General features: G+C 34.1%; 1 protein-coding gene and 1 long non-coding RNA gene across 2 annotated transcripts; both read right to left on the minus strand.

Annotated features, from left to right (window-relative positions):
- Nucleotides 1-17,468: 17,468 nt before the first annotated feature.
- Nucleotides 17,469-18,283, minus strand: LOC120264498. The gene is made up of 3 exons (XR_005537446.1): nt 18,122-18,283; nt 17,693-17,780; nt 17,469-17,527 (listed from the first exon to the last, which is right to left on the minus strand). It is a non-coding gene; the product is annotated as an uncharacterized LOC120264498 (long non-coding RNA).
- Nucleotides 18,284-18,354: 71 nt separating this feature from the next.
- On the minus strand, nt 18,355-19,147 carry LOC120264743. The gene is made up of 6 exons (XM_039272568.1): nt 19,046-19,147; nt 18,990-18,998; nt 18,796-18,888; nt 18,596-18,700; nt 18,390-18,442; nt 18,355-18,358 (listed from the first exon to the last, which is right to left on the minus strand). Exons 1-6 carry the CDS (start codon nt 19,145-19,147, stop codon nt 18,355-18,357), a joined length of 366 nt encoding a protein of 121 aa, XP_039128502.1.

Consider the following 19,147-nt stretch of genomic DNA (forward strand, 5'->3'; position numbering starts at 1 on the left):
AATGTTAAACACTTGGTGCCTTACCATGGTGATTCCTCAGATGATGATAATTCGGGGGCGAATTCTATTCAACCTGGGGGGGATGATGCGGACCAGATTGATGACCTAGCTTGTGCCTACATGGACAAGTGGGATACGATGACTTAGGCGGGGTCATTTTCTTAATTTTCCTAAAAGGCTAATTTTGGTGATCAGAGGACCCCGTTTATGGAAAGATTTTCTCCACCCATATCTTGGGCTGTAAATCTCTGATTGAGACGTCGTTTTTGGCATTCGCTATGTTTGGTTTTGAATTTTTATTCTATGGTGTCAATCGAGAATTTTCTATTTTTGGAAAATTTTGATTTATTTCTCTTTTGGTGTTTTCTTGTTGGTCTATTTATTTGTAAGCTTTCGGGTTATGAAGGCAGTTTTGGAATTGAAATAAAATTGTTTGGTTCTTTGTCTTTCCTCTAAATTCCTGGGCATTCTTAGACTAAACAGGGTTTAGATTTCCACAACCTTACCCCGCTGCGTCAATCTCTCAAGAAATCATATGAAACTATCTTTGGTAGAAGCTTATATTTGGAGGATCTTTTTCAATAAAGCAAGTAGAGAAAATCTATTGAAGCTATCTTTGATAAGAGTATTTGTCATAACTACTTTTATTGTAGCTGTAGCGGCCTGTAACTGTAGTACCTTGTTACTATCCCAACTCGGTATTGTAGCATTCAGAATTTTCTATAACCTTCCTTCCTTCCTTCTTCTTCTTCTTCTTCTTCTTCTTCTTCTTCTTCTTCTTCTTCTTTATTTCTTCTTCTCACTTCCTTCTCATTTGGCCAAGCTTCTCAATTTAAAAAAAAAATTATCCGGTGATCTTTTCCAGCTAATCAAAGCATCGACTCTTTTCTTCTCATCCTCTTGAGCTTGGTAGGAGCTTCTATCCCAGGTTTTCTTTCGTATTTCTCTCGTATTTCATCATTTTTGAAAATCTTTGAAAACCTAGAAATACCTCTTGGTTTGGGTTGATTTTAGGCTTAAATTGAAGCCAAGGTCTTTGTTATTCTTGTGTGTGAATGTTTGTAAAGAAATTTCTAGTTTAGGTGTTGTAAATAATGAGAAAAGCATTGTTTAAGGGCCAGGTTTACTGTAGTAATTTCTTGATTATCTGTAGCACCGACAAGGTTTACTTATTTCTTTGATTTCTTTGGATTAGAATAAAGCTCTAACCCTTAGGACTTCATTGGTAACCTTTAGACTTACATTTGAGGCAACCCTAGGATTGATTTAGGGTTGTTTTGTAGAAAGAACCTAGGGTTTCTTTACTTGGATTTTTGTACTAATCTTTGATGTTGTTTGTTGTGATTGGCAAGGACGTGAGGCGTTAGCTCGAGGTAAAGAGTTAACCGAGGATTAGCTTGCGAGGAAGAGAATTCATCAAACTTGTCAGTGGGACTATTAAGCATGACTCTATTAGAAGATTACCCTATATTTATATGTTTATATAATCTATCGTGCTTAATGAGTTTTTATGGGTTATTATAATTGCTTTTGAGGAAGGAGTTTATTGCTTGGTGCTTCTTTTATGCAATATGTGTTCAAATGAAAGAATAATAATTTGTAAAAAAAAAAACTCATGAAACAATAAACTTTTACTAAAAAAAATTATATAAATCAATTTGTAAAATATTGAAGAGCCAAACAATAAAATTTCACAAATATTTTTTCTAAAAAAATTATTTTTATATCATATGCATTAATTTATAATATATATATATATATATACACATATATAATAAAAAAGACCAAAACCAACGGGGGCCATGACTCCCTTCGCTCCCCCTAGTTCTGCCACTGACACACACACACATAATATTGTAACTTTTTTTTTCCTCATTCTACATTATTAGGATTGGCTAGTGAAAAAAATCAATGTTTAATTATTTACATTTTCAAGTGAATATTAGTGATGGCAATCGGACCCTTACCCAATAGGTATTTGCAAAAGCAATAATGATATTTAGGTCGAATAGATATGTCAAGTTCGAATGGAATGGATGTTGACATGGAAGCCAAGTTGATATTCACGTCATTCACCTATCAATTTGGCCTAAATATCATTAGTCATAAGAAAATATACATGATAGGTAAGGTAAATACACACACACACACACACACATATATATATATATATAACTTAAAATTGGTTTGAAATTACATAGGGGTTGTGTAGAAAAGGAAATCAAAATAAGTCATAAATGTAAAAATATATCATTTACAAGTAATGAACGATTCATCCCTAATTTGGATGAGAAATCTTATATCTCGTCAGTCTCAGTTTCCAGAAAAAGAAACTCTCATATCATAGTCGTCTCTTCATCTCAACCAACTTCATCTTTTTTCTCTCCTCTTCTCACCTATCATCTCCTTTCTTTCGGCCCTCTACAAGCTCCATCTCAATTTTCTATTTTAGTTATAACTCAATAAAATAAATTAGTTGCGTTGGGTGCTTGTTTTAACATTTTACTATTTTATAAAAATATTATATTATGTTTTAAATTGATACCATATTATTTTATTATGCTTCATGATTTTTATGCCTGTTGAACATTGTTTTTCTCGTCTTCCATGCGGTGCCTTTGACGTGGAAGAGGTGACAAGGCTTTTTAGATCAAAGGTGTTAAAACACTAGTAAGCATGATGATATGAGTTGTTTATGGAGTTCTTTTCGTAACTTTTTGCAGATCCAGATCCTTCTCAAGATCTCCTGAAAAACATCAGTATGATGTCATGGAATGGAGGAGAAACATGTTCAGAAACCGAGAAACATGATAGTCTTCTATTTCTATATACCTTTTAGCTAAATCCTTCATGGTCTAGGCAAAGTTGTTCAAATTGTGGATCTTTAAATTTAAACTTTTGAGATATATTTTAATTAGTTTTAGATCTGATCCGTCTGTTTGTTAATTAGGAATTTTGGTATTGCTTCATGAGCTACTATCTGTTTGTCATTGGACACAATGTCACTGAGTTTATGTTTGTTTGTTGCTTACATTTTGACATATCCAAGACCGGCCTTATTATGATGGATTCTAATTAGTTGTTTACATGCCCTAATTCAAGCTAATCTTTTCCATTATAATTTTGGAAGTATTGCTAAAATTGAAAGTTGGATTTTCCTTTCAAGATTTAAGAATACTTTATAACATCTCTGAGCTGCTGGATAGACTGTTTTAAGTTCTAGCGGGCGAATGTTTAGTTTATCAGATTAGACAAATTGAATGTTTTAATGGTTAATGATAGATATCATAGATTTTATAAGAGTGTAATGGAAAGAAGGTCCTTGTAATATTATAGTGGTGATTTGCCTTGCCTTCACATTACTCTCCCATTCTAGCTGTAGGAATTTGTTGGTCACTTGTCAAATTTCAAGTGTAATAATTATTTCCGTTTTCATTTTTATACATACATTTTTGAAAAAAAAAAAATTTTCATGTGGTTATATGTGGAAGGGGAATTAGGAAAAAAAAATCATACTTGAATATAGTTTTTAAATAGGAACTGTGGGCTAACCCACCAATAAGTAACCATGGTTGTGATTGAGATGTTTCGAGTCCGAACATCTCATATTACAATTCATGTTCAGGATCTCCTGTTGGAGTTTTGTATGAGGATTCCACTTTGTTCTCCCTTTTAGGGTTGCATGGCAAGAGATTATCCCTAGGAGGTCAATCAAGCTACCGTAACTGGTGCACCTCCGTACTCATTTGTCCTTTGCTTTGTCACTTGTCAACTTTGTCACCAAAAAGGTTTTAAAAACATATATATATAGATGAAATAAATAAGTTTTAAAACAAATAAAAAAACAATAAAAACACAAATAAAAATACTTTTTTTTCCTCATATAAGTTTGTAATTTTTTTAACTATTAGTAAATGGCTTAAATGAAGATAACTCTTTTAAGGAATTATTATTGGTAGAAAAATAAAGTTAGATTTGTTTGTCACAAGAATGAAGCAAATGCGAGAAGATAGCTTGTGTGGTCATTTATGCATGTTTTGGAGCTCTTGGATGGATATCGAATAAGATTTGGGCTCTATTTTGGGATTTTGATGATAAAGAGCTCAAAAGAATACCAGATTATCAGCACATTGGTATTCAAACTTTCTCAAAGGGAAAAACATCAAAGAATTGCAAGGTGATCATAGCGTTGTTCTTGATCTTGATTCAAAGCAACTCATCTCATTTGAAGATTGATCCTTATTTTCATGATTTAATTTTACTTAGTACAAGAATTGAATTGAAAATATTGTCTATCTATACTTATATATATGGGTTTGCAATTATTTTTGGGGTTTTAAAATAATTAATTGATGTAATGTAAAAACTTTTTTTTATTAAAGTGGATAAATCACAATTTATTCAAATCAATGAAAACAAGTACAAAACAATATAAATAAGAACAAAACAAGGAACAAATACTGATCAAAGAAGAAATAGACCGATCCCAAACAGTCTAAGAGTCATCACTAGGAGTGATGGACATCCAAGACACAGATTGGAACAAAACTCAAAACAAATGCAGACAAAGCAAGAAAAGAAAGCACAATTGAGAGACGAAGACCACCAAAAGGTTTCACAGGTCTTCAACAGCTGAAAAAGAGGGAACATGGGTGAATTACTCTCTAGTTAAAAGTTCCTCAGTTGACTCCAGCACAAGGGGAAGATCGATAACACTGGAGCGGGTCGAAACTCTTTCACTTAAGAAGGTGAGAGAACGCTTTATCTTCTGGGTAGCTTTAGTGGTTGGTTGTTGAAGGGGTCCTGCAGCTATGGAAAACCACAAAGGATTCAAATTAGCAATCTTGAAAATCACTAAGTAAAGAGGTAGAGCAGTAAATTGAAATATTCAATTATTTCTTTCTAGCCATATGTTCCACATTATTGTTCTTATGCTGAGGTCCTAAATGACTTAAAGACTAGAATTTGGTGAAGGTAACCAAGTAGTCCAAATTGTAGAAATGATTTTAGGAGAAGAGAACAAATTTAAGATGTGACTAAAAAAGGACCAAATCTGCTCTAAAAATTCACAGCCGAAAAATAAGTGCTCCATTGTTTCAGTAGCTTTGTAGCAAAACATACATGTTTCTATGGCTATTTGGGTATTATAATCTCTTTTTGAAAGGTTTGATAGAGTAAGAATTTTGTTATCCCAAACTAACTAACATAATAAAGTGATTTTACTTAGGCATCGAATTTTTCAGAATTGGAAGTAAAGATGGCCACACGTGCCACCATCTATTAAAAAAGAACTTGTTATGGTGGCATGTGTTAATGTGCATTTATTATTATTATTATTATTATTATTATTATATTCTTTATAAAATTATATCAAATAATTTAAATGATAATACTATAGATGCCTAGTGGGATGTGTTGATTAGAGAATCAGGGATTTACTCATCCTTAATGGGTAATTTAATTTATAATATAAAAGTATTACATACATATATATTAATGATGATATTATATAAATTAGTAAATAATTAATTACAAGATTAGTTTAAAAGGTTTTAAAAATTTATTTATTTTTAAAAAAATCCAGATTTTAAAACAATATATGGGGTGAAAAATAAAATATCAAAGTTGTTAAATCATTCTTCAGAAAACATGTTTAATGTTGAAATTTCACAAGTTACTATACACATTACACGCGCGCACACACATACATATAATGTTTTAAGGCTTTTGTGTTTTTCTCATCCTACCCTATTAGGATTGGCTAGTGAAAAAACATGGATGCTTAATTATTTATATTTTCAAGTGAATGTTAGGGATGGTAATTCATACAATCATACCCAATAGATATATGCAAAAACAATTATGATTTTTAGGTTGAACATATATGTTGAATTGGTAGCATGAATGACATGGATGCTAATATGGCATTCATGTAAGTATCCACGTCATTCTTTCTCTTTCTCTCTTTTTTTTTTTTTATAAAAAACATAACTTTTTATTTATCATCCAAACTGATAAATTAGAAACCTCTTCTCTAAACCCTAAATTGTAAAATACAAACTCTTAAGGGGGTTTGTAGTAAAGTGTTTCAGATTTAGAGTTTATTATTTAGAGGTAGGGCCATAAACAAGCCAAGCAGAGCTAAGCTTTCTTCAAGCTTCATTTTTCATGTTCAAGCTTAGCTCGTTATTATTTTAACCGAGCTCGATCTCTAACCGAGCTTATTTCAAGCTTCATGCTCGAGCTCAACTTGTTAAGAAAATTCGAAGCTTAAACTTTGCTCGTTAGCTTAAGGCTTGACTATTTTTTATATTCTATTTTTTTTTATTTAGTAAAGTATCATTTAAAGCTTATTTAATGAATCATTATCAAGTGTGATTCAACTCGATTTGAGTTTGAGGATCATTTTAATAGAAGGATAATTTAAGCTTGTTTATGGAATCATTAAGGTTTGAGTTCAAGTTTGTTAAAAATTTCATTAAATAAGTTAATAAATAATTACAAAAATTAACAAAATAAACATTGTGATATAACTATCTATAAATATCTTTTTTTAATATTATTAACGATCCGGTAAATAAGCTTGTTCATGACATTATAAATGATTATATTAATGATTAATGCTACAAATAAATTATAAATGATACTATACACAAGCGTTTTAATTATACAATAAACGAGTTATTCATAAGATTTAATGAGCCGAGTTTGGTGGTGTTCAAGCTTGGCTCGTTTATCTTACGAACTCATTTAACTTAATGAACTAGCTGACCCGAGCTTTTTAATAAGCTGAGCCTTCAGATAGTAGTTTAGAGCCCTATATGCATTTGGTGGATTTAAGGAGGGGCAAGGGGGTGCTTGCGCAGCCCCTTGGCCCATCATATATATATATATATTGTTTATATAAATAATAATAATAATAATAATAAAAATTAAATGTATCTCCTAATTTAAACAAAATATTCAAAATATCCAAATTTTAAGACCAACCGAGAGCATATATCTCGAGACGGTCTAAAATACTCAAATCTCAAGATCAACTGAAAGCACCGATCTCGAGGCGATCCAAGATATCCAAAATACACAAATCTTAATACCAGCCAAGAGCACAGATCTCGAGGCGGTCTAAAATGCTCAAACCCTTGGACCAGCCAAGAGTGTTGATCTCGAGGCGATTCAAAATATTCAAAATACACAAATCTCAGGACTAGTCGAGATCACTAATCTCAAGACGGTCTAAAATACTAAAATCTCTGGATTAGTTAAGAGCACATATCTCGAGGCGATCCAAAATATCCAAATCTCAAGACTAGCCGAGAGTACAGATCTCAAGGCAGTCTAAAATACTCAAGTCTCAGGATCAGCAGAGAGCAAACATCTCGAGGCGATTCTAAATACACAAATCTAAAGATCAGCCTAGACCACACATCTCGAGGCAATCTCAATTCCAAGATCAGCTATGAATACAAATCACAGGGCAAATTAAGATATATATGTATATATATATATAAACTAATGATAATGATAATAAAAATAAATAATACAAATAATATATATATATATTAATAAAAAAAATCTAAATAAAAAAAATCAGATAAAGTTAATTTAAAAAAAAATCAAAATCAAATAAAAAAATAAAATATATAAAAAAAATCAAATGAAGATAAAATAAATAAATATAATAAATTAAAATAATAATATATAAATATAATAAATTACAAATAAAGTAAATACAATTAAAAAAATAGAAACTTGGGGCGTGGTCACCCCACGATCAATAAAAAAATAAATTTAAAAGAAAAATATATTTGTATAATCATAACAACAATAATAATAAATTAGTACTAATAAAATAATAATTATTATAATAACGAATAAAAAAATATATTATTAAAATATATACATATGTAATAATATATATAATATATACATAATAATAAAATAAATAATAATAATAATAATAAACGAAAATAATCAAACTAAAAGATAAAAAAAATAACAAATAAATAAATAATAAGTGATAAAATATAAAAAAATAAATAAATAAATAATAAAACATGAGGTGTTGTGCGCGTCGTGGTTCCTCACGTAGAACATAACTCGCGCCCACGATGATACAACTACCGCCACGTTAGGGATATCGGAGATGGTCTATTAAAGGAGGAAGCAAGAATAAACTAGGGAGAGAGATCGAAGGGGAGAGATCGAAGGAGAAGATGAAGGCGAGAAGACTAAAGAAGAAAGAAGAAATCAGTAAGAGAAAATTGAAGAAGAGTGAAGGAAAAAGACGAAAAAGAAGAAGAAGGTTCTTATTTTTCTCCCCAAACCTATATTCATATATTTATATACATATGTAAAGAGAAAAGGAAGTCGCTGCCTGATGCTATCGCTGTCGTCACCGCTCGTTGCTTGATGCTATCGCTACTGCTGCTCGCCTCGCCATTGCCTCGTCTGCCGCCACGCTTGACGCCGTCGCTGGTTTTGTCATCATTGCTTGGTGTTGTTGCTGCTCCCCACCAAGCCAAAACCAAAAAACAGAGGAATCAATAAGCAAAGCGGAAGAAGAACGAAGAGGAAGACGAAAGACGAAGGAGGAGAAGGTAGCAAAAGAAGAAAGGAAGAAGAAACCAAAGCCTGAACTAGGAAAAGAAGAAGAAAGAATTGGCAGAAGAAAGAAGAAAGAAAATTTAAAGAAGAAGAAGAACAAGAAGGCAGGTCCCATTGTGATCTCCAACCGCCATTGCTTCCATCGCCATCGCTTATCAACGTTGTTATTGTTGCTGCTGACACTACCTATTGTTGTTGCTGCCTATCATAGTTGCTAATGAGGAAAAAAAAATTTTGAAAGCCGTCTTCCCCGCTTCTCCCTCATCGTCGACATCCTTTAGGTCAACATTCTGATGGCGCAAACCGTCACCGACAGCGATATCATCACCAACGATGGTGTTATGATCCTCTCATGCATGTCCCTTTCCAGCCGACCCCGAAGATGTTTGTCGAGCTCTCCCACTCAAGAACTCCACAAACCCGGAGGGCGTTATTACGGCGAAACCGCCAGTGCCTTATCCGCAATCGCTGTTGCTGCCGCTGACTGTGTATCTCTGCAATATGGAAGAAGGAGGCTGAGAGTAGGTGAAGAGAGTCTCATCTATGGCCAAGGACAGAAGACGGCGGTGCTCCCTTCCACATCCTCTAACTCTTTGGACAGGAAAGCCTCGAGAAAGAGAGAAGAAGCATGAAGATGAATACATCTACCCATCATAGAGAGATTAGAGATGACAATGTTAGCAACCCCGGAATTGTCTTGATATATACTCTCCTCCAACCCATCACTGGACTCTTCATCGGAAATTCCAGAAGTCATTGCCTATACTTCAAGGCAACTGAAACCTCATGAGGAGAATTACCCCACCCATGACCTGGAGTTAGCAGCAGTCATTTTTGCACTGAATACCTGGAGACATTTTTTGTATGGGGAGCCTTGTGAAGTGTACACAGACGATAAGAGTTTAAAGTACACCTTCACCAAAAAGAAACTAAACATGAGGCAAAGGCGGTGGTTGGAGTTGATCAAGGACTACGACCCTAGTGTTCTCTATTATCCAGGCAAAGCCAATATGGTGGCCGATGCACTAAGCAGGAAGTATAATTATGGATCCGCCGCGGATTTGACTGAGCAGAAATCACTTCTGGAGGAGATGAGGAGGTTCGAATTGGAGGTTGTTCCGCCAAGTTCTGAGGATAGTCTGGCCAACATGCACATCCGACCGAATTTACTTCAGAGGATCAAAGAGACTCAGATGCAGGATCCCAAGTTGCAAGAAATATGTACTAAACTTTAGTAAGGAGAGTTATCCCAGTCTGGAGGTACAAAGATGTACGGAGGACTCAAGGAGCATTTCTGGTGGAACAACATGAAGCGAGAGATAGCTACTTTCGTTACCCACTGTCTTACTTGCCAGTAGGTTAAAGCAGAGCATCAGAGACCGGCAGGTTATCTTCAGCCATTACCGATTCCAGAGTGGAAGTGGGAGCACATCACGATGGATTTTGTGACTGGTTTGCCCCGTACTCTGCGGAAGCATGAGTTTGTGTGGGTGATTGTGGATCACCTAACTAAGTCAGCACACATTCTGCCCTTGAAACCTGGTTTGGGTTTAGAGAAGCTAGCAGAATTGTACCTTGGTGAGATTGTTCGACTGCATGGCATTCCTGTGTCAATCACATCTGATCGTGATTCGAGATTTATCTCAAGATTCTGGAGGAGTCTACAGTCAGCTTTGGGTACCAGATTGACTTTCAGTACAACTTTTCATCCACAGACAGATGGTCAATCTGAGAGGACTATTCAGATTCTGGAGGACATGCTTCGGGCATGTGTCCCCGATTTTTCTGATTCGTGTGACCGTTATCTGACTTTGGTGGAGTTTTGCTTACAACAACAGCTTTCAGGAAAGTATCCAGATTGCACCGTATGAGGCTCTTTACGGGTGGAAGTGTCGATCTCCTGTGTGTTGGAGTGATGTGGGAGAGCGGAAGCTGTTGGGCCCTGAGATGTTGCAGATTGCAGAAGAGAAGGTGAAACTGATCAGAGAACGATTGAGGACTGCTCAGAGAAAACAGAAGAGTTATGCAGACAAGCATTGCTCAGACCTAGAGTTCCAAGTTGGCGACTCAGTCTTCTTGAAGATATCTCCGATGGAAGGCGTTGTGAGATTTGGAAAACGTGGGAAGCTCAACCTGCGTTATATAGGACCTTTTGAGATTTTGGAGAGAGTTGGAGTTGTTGCTTATCGCTTGGCCTTACCACCAGATCTAGCTCAGGTCCATAATGTATTTTTATGTCTCTATGCTGAGGAAGTATCTGTCAGATCCATCGCATGTCATTCAGCATGAACCAGTGGAGATTCAGAAGAATCTGTCTTATGAAGAGCAACCAGCGGGATTTCTGGCCTACAAAGAGCAACAACGAGGGAACCGAGTGTTGCCACTGATCAAGGTCAGATGGAGCAACCACTCCAGTGATGAAGCCACTTGGGAGCGAGAAGCCGACTTGAGGGATCACTATCCAGAGTTGTTCCCTAACTCTTGATGCGAGTTTAGAGGACTAAACTCCATTTAAAAACCGGATATTGATAGAGTTAATTATTTGGCCTGTGTTTTGTTTAGCTTTTAAGAGGAGAGCTTGGTGCTGGTTTAGAATTCTGAGAGTGGGTGTGTACACATGTGTGCTTGCCTTTAGAAGCACTTCAACTCCTGAGCTTGAGGTTTTCTTGGTGGCCATAGTTGCAGTCCTGGGATCTTGCTTCCTCTTTGGTTGGAGGTTAGATCCATGCCTTTTTTTTATTTTTATTTCTTTAGCTTATCTTAATTATCTTTGTATGCATAAATGTAGCTTTGATCTTCTTGTGAACCTGCAACCTTGAAGCCTGATCTGGTGTTTTGTGCTTTTGTATGGATAATATTTATGTATTTATGCTCGTATATGGTTGTTAGGATTCTGCATGTGTGTGTGTATTGTATGATGTTGGTAATCTAAAGCCTTCAAAGCAAGGTTTCATTAATTCTTTTTAGATTTATATTCTGTTTATTTTTATGCATCTTGATGTTCTGAAATTTAATTTGTTATGGAATTATTGAATTATGTTTTATCTTAAGTTATGGCTTGGAGTAAGCATATTATCTTAAGTGAATTATTGTATTTATTTATGTATTCTGTACGGATATCTATACGTAAAAATATGTATATTCCTACCAATACATTCATGAGTTAAATTATTTGGTTATAGGCTTGCATGTTTGTAATTTGAATTAGTGAGTATGCAGCAAGGTTATAATTTAGTTGATTTATTTTAATATTACTTTATGTTTGTGTATGCATATAGATTTAAATATATTCATTCTGAATCTTGGGTAAGTGGAAAGTTTTGTTCTGGTTTTTATTTTTATAGCTTTCATGGAGAATTTTAGTTGCATAGCAACCTGAAAGCATGTTCTATTTTTGTTGGGTTTAAAACCATGTTTAAGGTGATGTCTAATTAGCAGGTAGTTTTTGCCTTTCATTAGAATTGTGTAAATTCTTTGAAGGCCATATCTCTTGGAACCCGTGCATTAGTGCATTTTTTTGTGATTCTGTGTTTCTTTAAATTGTATGAAATCTTAGACTTGATTCTTCATTTTGGAATTTTTCCTGATATCCTGGTAATTTTGGTCTTAGAATGCTTGTTGTTCTTTTTATTTGGTTGGTGTTTTAATTATTATTGTGGGTTCTGTGAGTGGTTGTAATATTATCATTATTATTTTAATGCTTGTTCTTCCTCTTGTTTTTTTTCTTTTATTTGTAAGTTAAAACCCAGCCCAAGTCTTGCAAATCTAAGTTAGCTTATTTTGTTGGGTTAGATTCGGTAGAGAATCTTAGTGCGTGGGACTTGGTGAACTCGGACAGGATAGCTCGGAGCCGTGAGGCTCTCGACCGTATAATTTCAGTATTTCGCAATTATTATTATTTTTAATTATCGCATTGTTTAATAATTTCATTTATTATTTATTTTCATCGTTGCATTATTTATTCAATATCTCTATTGTCTCAGATTTTTGAATTTCTGCGATTTTTTTAGTACATCTCCCATTTCGGCTCACCCGACTAGGAGGAGCAAGTCCCAGCCATGTGCACATGTTTTTCAGAGTAGCGCCTACGGACATGCGTGTCCGCTCCGATCAGCGGGTCGAAGATCCAGCTCCCTACCGTTGATATTCTCGTTTCGTCCCCGACTTCACAGTCGATGATTCGGCTTCGTGGTGTTGATTTCTGTTATCAGTCAAGGAGATGTACATGTCTGTTTTCTGCGTGTTTTCTGTATTTCTGATTATTTTTGTATTTTGTCTAAATTATTAATTATTCTACTATATCTATATTATTATGTTATTTTTTCTGCGATCCTACTGGGCCCTTGTGGCTCATGTACTCTGTGAATTTTTTTCCTTTCACATGAGAAAATCAAGGTTAGGATCGGTGGGTTGTTCTGGGGCTTCTTCTGTAATTGTGGACTTGTCAAACATCTGTTCTTGATGTTGTGAAACCTGGGTGTTATGTTTTATTCTGTATGAGTGTACTCTGTAGGACCGTCTTTGTCCGTATCTTATTATCTCTATTTCTTTGATTCTATTTGTGGCCTATATTATTGTTTCTGTTCTGCTTGTTAGGGTTGACTTTGACCAGGTTAATCTGAGAACTTGCACCCAGTGGGGCCCAGTTCCATTGAATGCGGCCGATCTGTCAGTGGACCCGGCTTGTTGGGCTGGGGCATGACAGATAGCCTGCTAGTTTCTTAATGAATATATATATATATATATATGTATGTATACCTGATATGGAAATGAGGAGAGGACTTACCTTAGTTGATATAGTTCGCGAGGTTACTATCAAAATGCCATCAAACGTCTGTTTCTTTGAACGAAATGTAAAGGACCTGAAGTCCATCTCCCATCACTACAACCAATCTGATTGGCATCAGTACGTCCAAGACATAACTCATCCAATGAGAAACTAGACATGCACTATATATCCAACAAACCCAATAAAAAAAAAATTCAAATGCATCTCACTATCTATGTGACTGATAATCTTGTGATACATGTATATGTATGTGAGCTAAATAATATTGTTTGTTGGTACAACATTATGGATGTTATGAGCCTGAGATGTTGATATAAACATATATATATATATATATATATACAAACATGCTAGTGGAGTCTCTGTCACTCAAATATGCATGTAATGGCATGCATGCATATATATATATATATATATATATACTCATGTGTATCATTCGTTAAAATGAAGAATTCTCAAAAGGGTTGGTCCCACCATGTACATGGGGATGAATATGACAAGCATGGATTTACATATATATATATATATATAAATATCCCAATATATATATATATATATATATATGTATGTGTGAGTGAGAAGCATGCAAAAGGCTCTTATTTGAAGAAGCCATGCATGGCATGCACGGTTTTAGGGTTGTTTCAAAGAATCAAGGAATGTGGGGGTCCATCATTGACCAAAAATCCATGGTTTTAGGATCAATTTTAATATATATAATATATATATATATATAACATTGAAGGACATGCTGAAAACCATTGTTTTAATGAAAATGAATGAAGGTTGGAGAATTGAGAAAGTGACGGCTAAAAATAAAAAAAAAAGAGATAGTGGTGATTTGAAGCCTTTGGCTATGTGGTTTTAAGCTAGGGGTATTTATTTTTAATGATAATGTTTGCTGTCAAAAATAAAAATAAAAAAAATAAAAAAAAATGATTCTAAGATATGGCTCTCAAGAATAATGATGAGCTAAAATCTTATTAAATCAAGTACATAATTCAAATATGAGCCAGAGAAGGTTTATGTGTTAGTTTTGAGTTGGTAGATCCTGATGGTCATATTGACTGAAGTGGACGATGTACTCATGGAAAAAAAGTAGCTTACATTCAAGGAACATAAGACCTACCATTGTCCATGCATGGATTTATACTCATGTGAGAACCATTGTATACATGAGATGATGAAAAGAAATAAAATGAAATAAACTAAAAAAAAAGAGAAATAAAAGGAAAAGGAAAAGCATGTCAGTGTGTGCATGCATATGTACGTGGATTATAGAGAAGAATCCAGAGGGCGGGCTACACCATTCAAAAGAGGCATATGGGATAACCGATAAGCATGGATTAATATATATTAAAGTGATCATGTGTGAGGATGCATGGACCGGTTGATTCCTTCATTTATATTCCTGGACTACATTGATGTACTGTTGCACATGCTTTGTAACTTTGGAGCCTACCAAAATATTAACCCAATTTAAGATGTCTCAAATTTGAGCTATGTAAAATTGATGCATTAGCCACCTAATGCAATGAACTCGTTCCAAAGCAATGACAAGAAAGCTTATTTCAAGGCAGCGACAATTTCTAAAATAAATATATAAATTTCAAGGCAATGAGGAGATATGTATTTTAAGGCGACAACAAGGCATGCAACGCGGTGATAAGGCACAGACAGCGGCAACGATATATGATATATATACAGAGAGAGAGTTATATTTTGATGTATAAATGATGTAATGAATATATATGTATATATATAATAATAAATAATATATTTTCTTGCCTTTACTTGTACTTGAGCCCTTAATCGGAGGTTCCTAAGATTTCAGTCTAGGGTAATTAATAATAGAGGCTTGCCTCTATTAGGAATGGAAGAGCCCACAAAGATAAAAATAAATAAAATAAAATAACATTTGTGAGTCGATATATCGTCTGGTGTCTCTTCATCGACACGATGCCATGGCGCATATTTTCGATCCCACAAATTCTGGCACGCCTGGTGGGGACACCCTTTAATTCCTCCTCCCATCTTTGAGGCTCAAGTACAAGTAAAGGCATTGTTTTTTTTATAACTCATGTATAAGAAAGTTAATATTATTGATATTTTTATTACAAGTGAAATGGCGTTTAAGAGTTTAATTACACCCAGAAGCTCGAAGCTCACTATTTTCCTGGGAGAAGGATCAGAAGTCCAATTGCCCAACTGTGTTTTCAACACTGGAGCTGCTGGAGCTGAGATGAGGTTCCGCACAATCTCCGAATCGGTACAGTTCATGAAAAGAACTTCATATCCGAAGGAAGACCTGACGGTCCCACGTCTACCATCTAGGGGTCGTCGCCCAAATGTCATTGTTCCTGCATTTGAGAAGAATATTACTGATGAGAAACCAAGAACTTCTGTCTTTTAGAGGCTATCATGTCTAAAAAAGATAGTTTATGCATATGATGAAGATGACGAACCCACTTTCACTGTTACTGCCAAAGGGAAAGAAAGTGGGATTTTTCGATCTGAAGAAGCCAAGTAAAGGAAAAGTGTGTTTTCAAGGCTGATATCCAAGAGAAAGTGAAAACCCCAAATTACAAATTAAATTTTGTGTCATTCCAAAACCAGAAGGATAATCAAATGGCTTCCTTCAAAAACTCATTTAGACCACTTAATATGGTGAAGAAGAACACAACCACAACAGAGCTGAGTTACCAGCCATATGACAGGAAAGATGGTGGACCACCAAAATCTCATAAAACTTCCTTCAGCAAAAATCTTTATAAGATATATGCAGCATCGAAGGAATTGCAATCCAACAAAATGAAGCCATGGGAATTTTATGAAAAAGAAGAAGCAGCTAGTGCCTGAAAAGCACGTAAAACGCTTTTTGATCAAATTACTTTCCCAAATGATCAAGTTTCACAACCCAAGCTTCACTGTGGTCAAGCTTTCCGCTTTCTCACTCAAACTTTGATCGAAAGAAGAGGAGTGAAGATGAATATATGTCCGATGGTGATATCAAAGTACACACTGTCTGAATGATTACCAAAGCTCGAGGAGATCCAACAGTTGAACAGGAACAACCAGGACCAATCACAAGATCATGTAGACGGGCACCAGATTCTCAAACACTACAAATAAATTGCCATATAGTGACGGTGTAAAATACATTGGTAAAAGTCAAAAATCCGTTGGTAAAGGTACCAAAACCCTATACCAACGGTAAAAAAATATCTATTCCAACACTTATTTTTACCGTCGGTAAAAAGCCTTTGTAGGTATAGACCTATACCAACGGATATAGCGCTTTGTTGGAATAGATTTATTAGTTTTACCGACGGAATATGATTGTAACTATTGGTCATACATCGCTGAGATAGCACCGCCGATTGCTTACCATATACCAACAATAAAAACACTTATTCCAACAATTTTTATAATTAGTAAAAAGTCTTGTGCACATACATCTATACCAACGGTTATAGCTTCTATTGGAAAAGGTTCATCGGATTTACCAATGGAATATAACTATAACTATTAGTCTCACCGTTGGTAAAGCATCTCATATTTATTTACCTTATACCAATGATAAAATGTATATTCCAACATTTTTTACCATCAATAAAAATCTCATAAGCATAGACCTATACCAACGGTTACAACATTTATTGGAATAAATCCATTTGATTTATCAATGACTACAACATCCGTTGCTATAGATGTATATTCAAAAAGACATGTTTAGCTTTAGCAACTACTATACCGTCGGTAAAACTTTTTATATTAATAATTAATCTGTCAATAAAACTCATGTTATTACCCCTGGAAATATATTATGAATAGTTTAATAACTCATACACAATTAAATTAATTTACAATAAATTAAAACAATCAATGCCATTAAAAAACACAAAAAACATTCCACTAAAAATAAAAAGGAAAAACTATTACATCACCACAAACATATATTTAAAAAGTACATGTCCAAAAATAAACTACCATTCAATCTTTACAACCAAGAGTTCTTGCCTCAATTCCAAATCTAACACAAAGAAAAATTACTTTCATTTAATGTCTAACAACCAAATAAAGCGATAAGAATTTTCCCAAGTAGGACCGATGTCATCTTCTAAACGGCATCACCTACAAGAAGCATTTAAAAAAAATAACAATTAATAAGATGTATGCAACAATAAAACACTAATATAAAAACTTAAAATAATAAGATAAATAATATAGAAAAACTATAAGTAAAATAATATATAATATGTCATGCCTTCTTTTTATTTGGAGACAATAAGAGCTTACTCGATCCATTTGGATTTGCTTGATGACTTGATTCATGAGAATGATTATTCCCACGCGGGGTTTGTTGAGCACTAGAAGCATCAGGAACCTACAAATTATGTAAAATAGAAGTTAAAATTGTTTACACAACAATAGCGAAAAGGACTTACGAGCTAGTAATAAACTTGTAAAGATTAAAAACAATGATAAATATCAAAGACCATTAAAAATTATCAACAATGCCATTAAAATCCTACAACAAGCCAAAATAAAATAATTAAATATACAACAATCAAAACAAAAGATGAAAAAAACCTTATATGTGCTAATAAGGAAAAATAAATGCATTTAACCCCCTCCTTTTGACTTTAATATAGATCATTGTGTGACTAACAACAAATTTGTAACTCTAATTTATATATATAGCTAAATATACATTATATCACATACCTCTCCATTGACTATGCGAGTAACAGCGTTTAGGACCTCCACATTCTCATTAGGAAATTGTTTATGAAATAATGAAATCACAGTAGTTAAAGCTTCCTTCAATCCTTGAACCTCAGCCTTCAAACATTGTACTTCATTATGATATATGATTTGAGAACATGAAGGACCGGACTTGCTTGATGAAGTAGAAATTGTTCCCATACAACGACACGCCCTCTTTCTCCTCGGGTCCTTTAACTTGTGAATACACATCATTTTTCCCATGAACACCTTTTTAGGATCTTGTGAATCACTTTCACTTAATCCTTTCTTCATAAGTTCCTACAATATAAATCAAAAACATAAAATCAAAAAATACTAGAACCTCTATTTCCTTGCCATCCATAATTCTACAAACCAATGAATTTAGTGTAAATGTCAAGTTATTAGAAAAAACAACCATTAATAAAAAATAGCATAAAGTTAAATAAATACCACAATAGAAGCTACTTTTTCATTCACAACACTTCCATCTTTACGGGTACGAGTGCGTATATACATTTCAGCACGTGATGGTGGAATTCCATTAGATTCTTCAGTCTACAAAATTATTTTATTTAAGTAGATATAACAAACTCAATTTCCCAAAATCCATAACATTAATCAAAATTCAATAAAAAATTGTAAATTTGTACCACAGTTTGGATTATAGTAGGGAATGATCTTGTTCCTGCACAATGGGGTTCATCAGATTTTGAACGATTTGTTCTATTTGTCTCACTTTGTTCCTATACAATTTTTGAATATATAAAATATAACATAATATATCATTATGTTTTGATTATCAAAACAATATAAATGGTATATAATGTGAAATATATAGATATACCTTCGCTTTCTCACCAACCAATAAGTAGCAATTACCAAAAATTGTTGTTTATCTACACGAGGATCATCAATCTTTGCAACCATTTCCCTCACTGCCTTGTGTTCATCAAAATATTTGGACTTCAAAAATTCTTCCATTGCCTCCAGCTTAGTACTCAT

The sequence above is a fragment of the Dioscorea cayenensis genome, chromosome 7 (genome assembly GCF_009730915.1).
Source record: "Dioscorea cayenensis subsp. rotundata cultivar TDr96_F1 chromosome 7, TDr96_F1_v2_PseudoChromosome.rev07_lg8_w22 25.fasta, whole genome shotgun sequence".
Classification (NCBI taxonomy): domain Eukaryota; kingdom Viridiplantae; phylum Streptophyta; class Magnoliopsida; order Dioscoreales; family Dioscoreaceae; genus Dioscorea; species Dioscorea cayenensis.

Excerpts from the sequence above, each read along its gene's own strand:
- LOC120264743 (XM_039272568.1), bottom strand. The coding sequence starts at position 19,147 with ATGAGTACTAAGCTGGAGGCAATGGAAGAATTTTTGAAGTCCAAATAT. Across the intron at positions 18,701-18,795 it reads CTACTATAATCCAAACTGTG|ACTGAAGAATCTAATGGAAT; the intron begins GTACAAATTTAC and ends ATAATTTTGTAG. Across the intron at positions 18,443-18,595 it reads AAAAAGTAGCTTCTATTGTG|GAACTTATGAAGAAAGGATT; the intron begins GTATTTATTTAA and ends TTTATATTGTAG.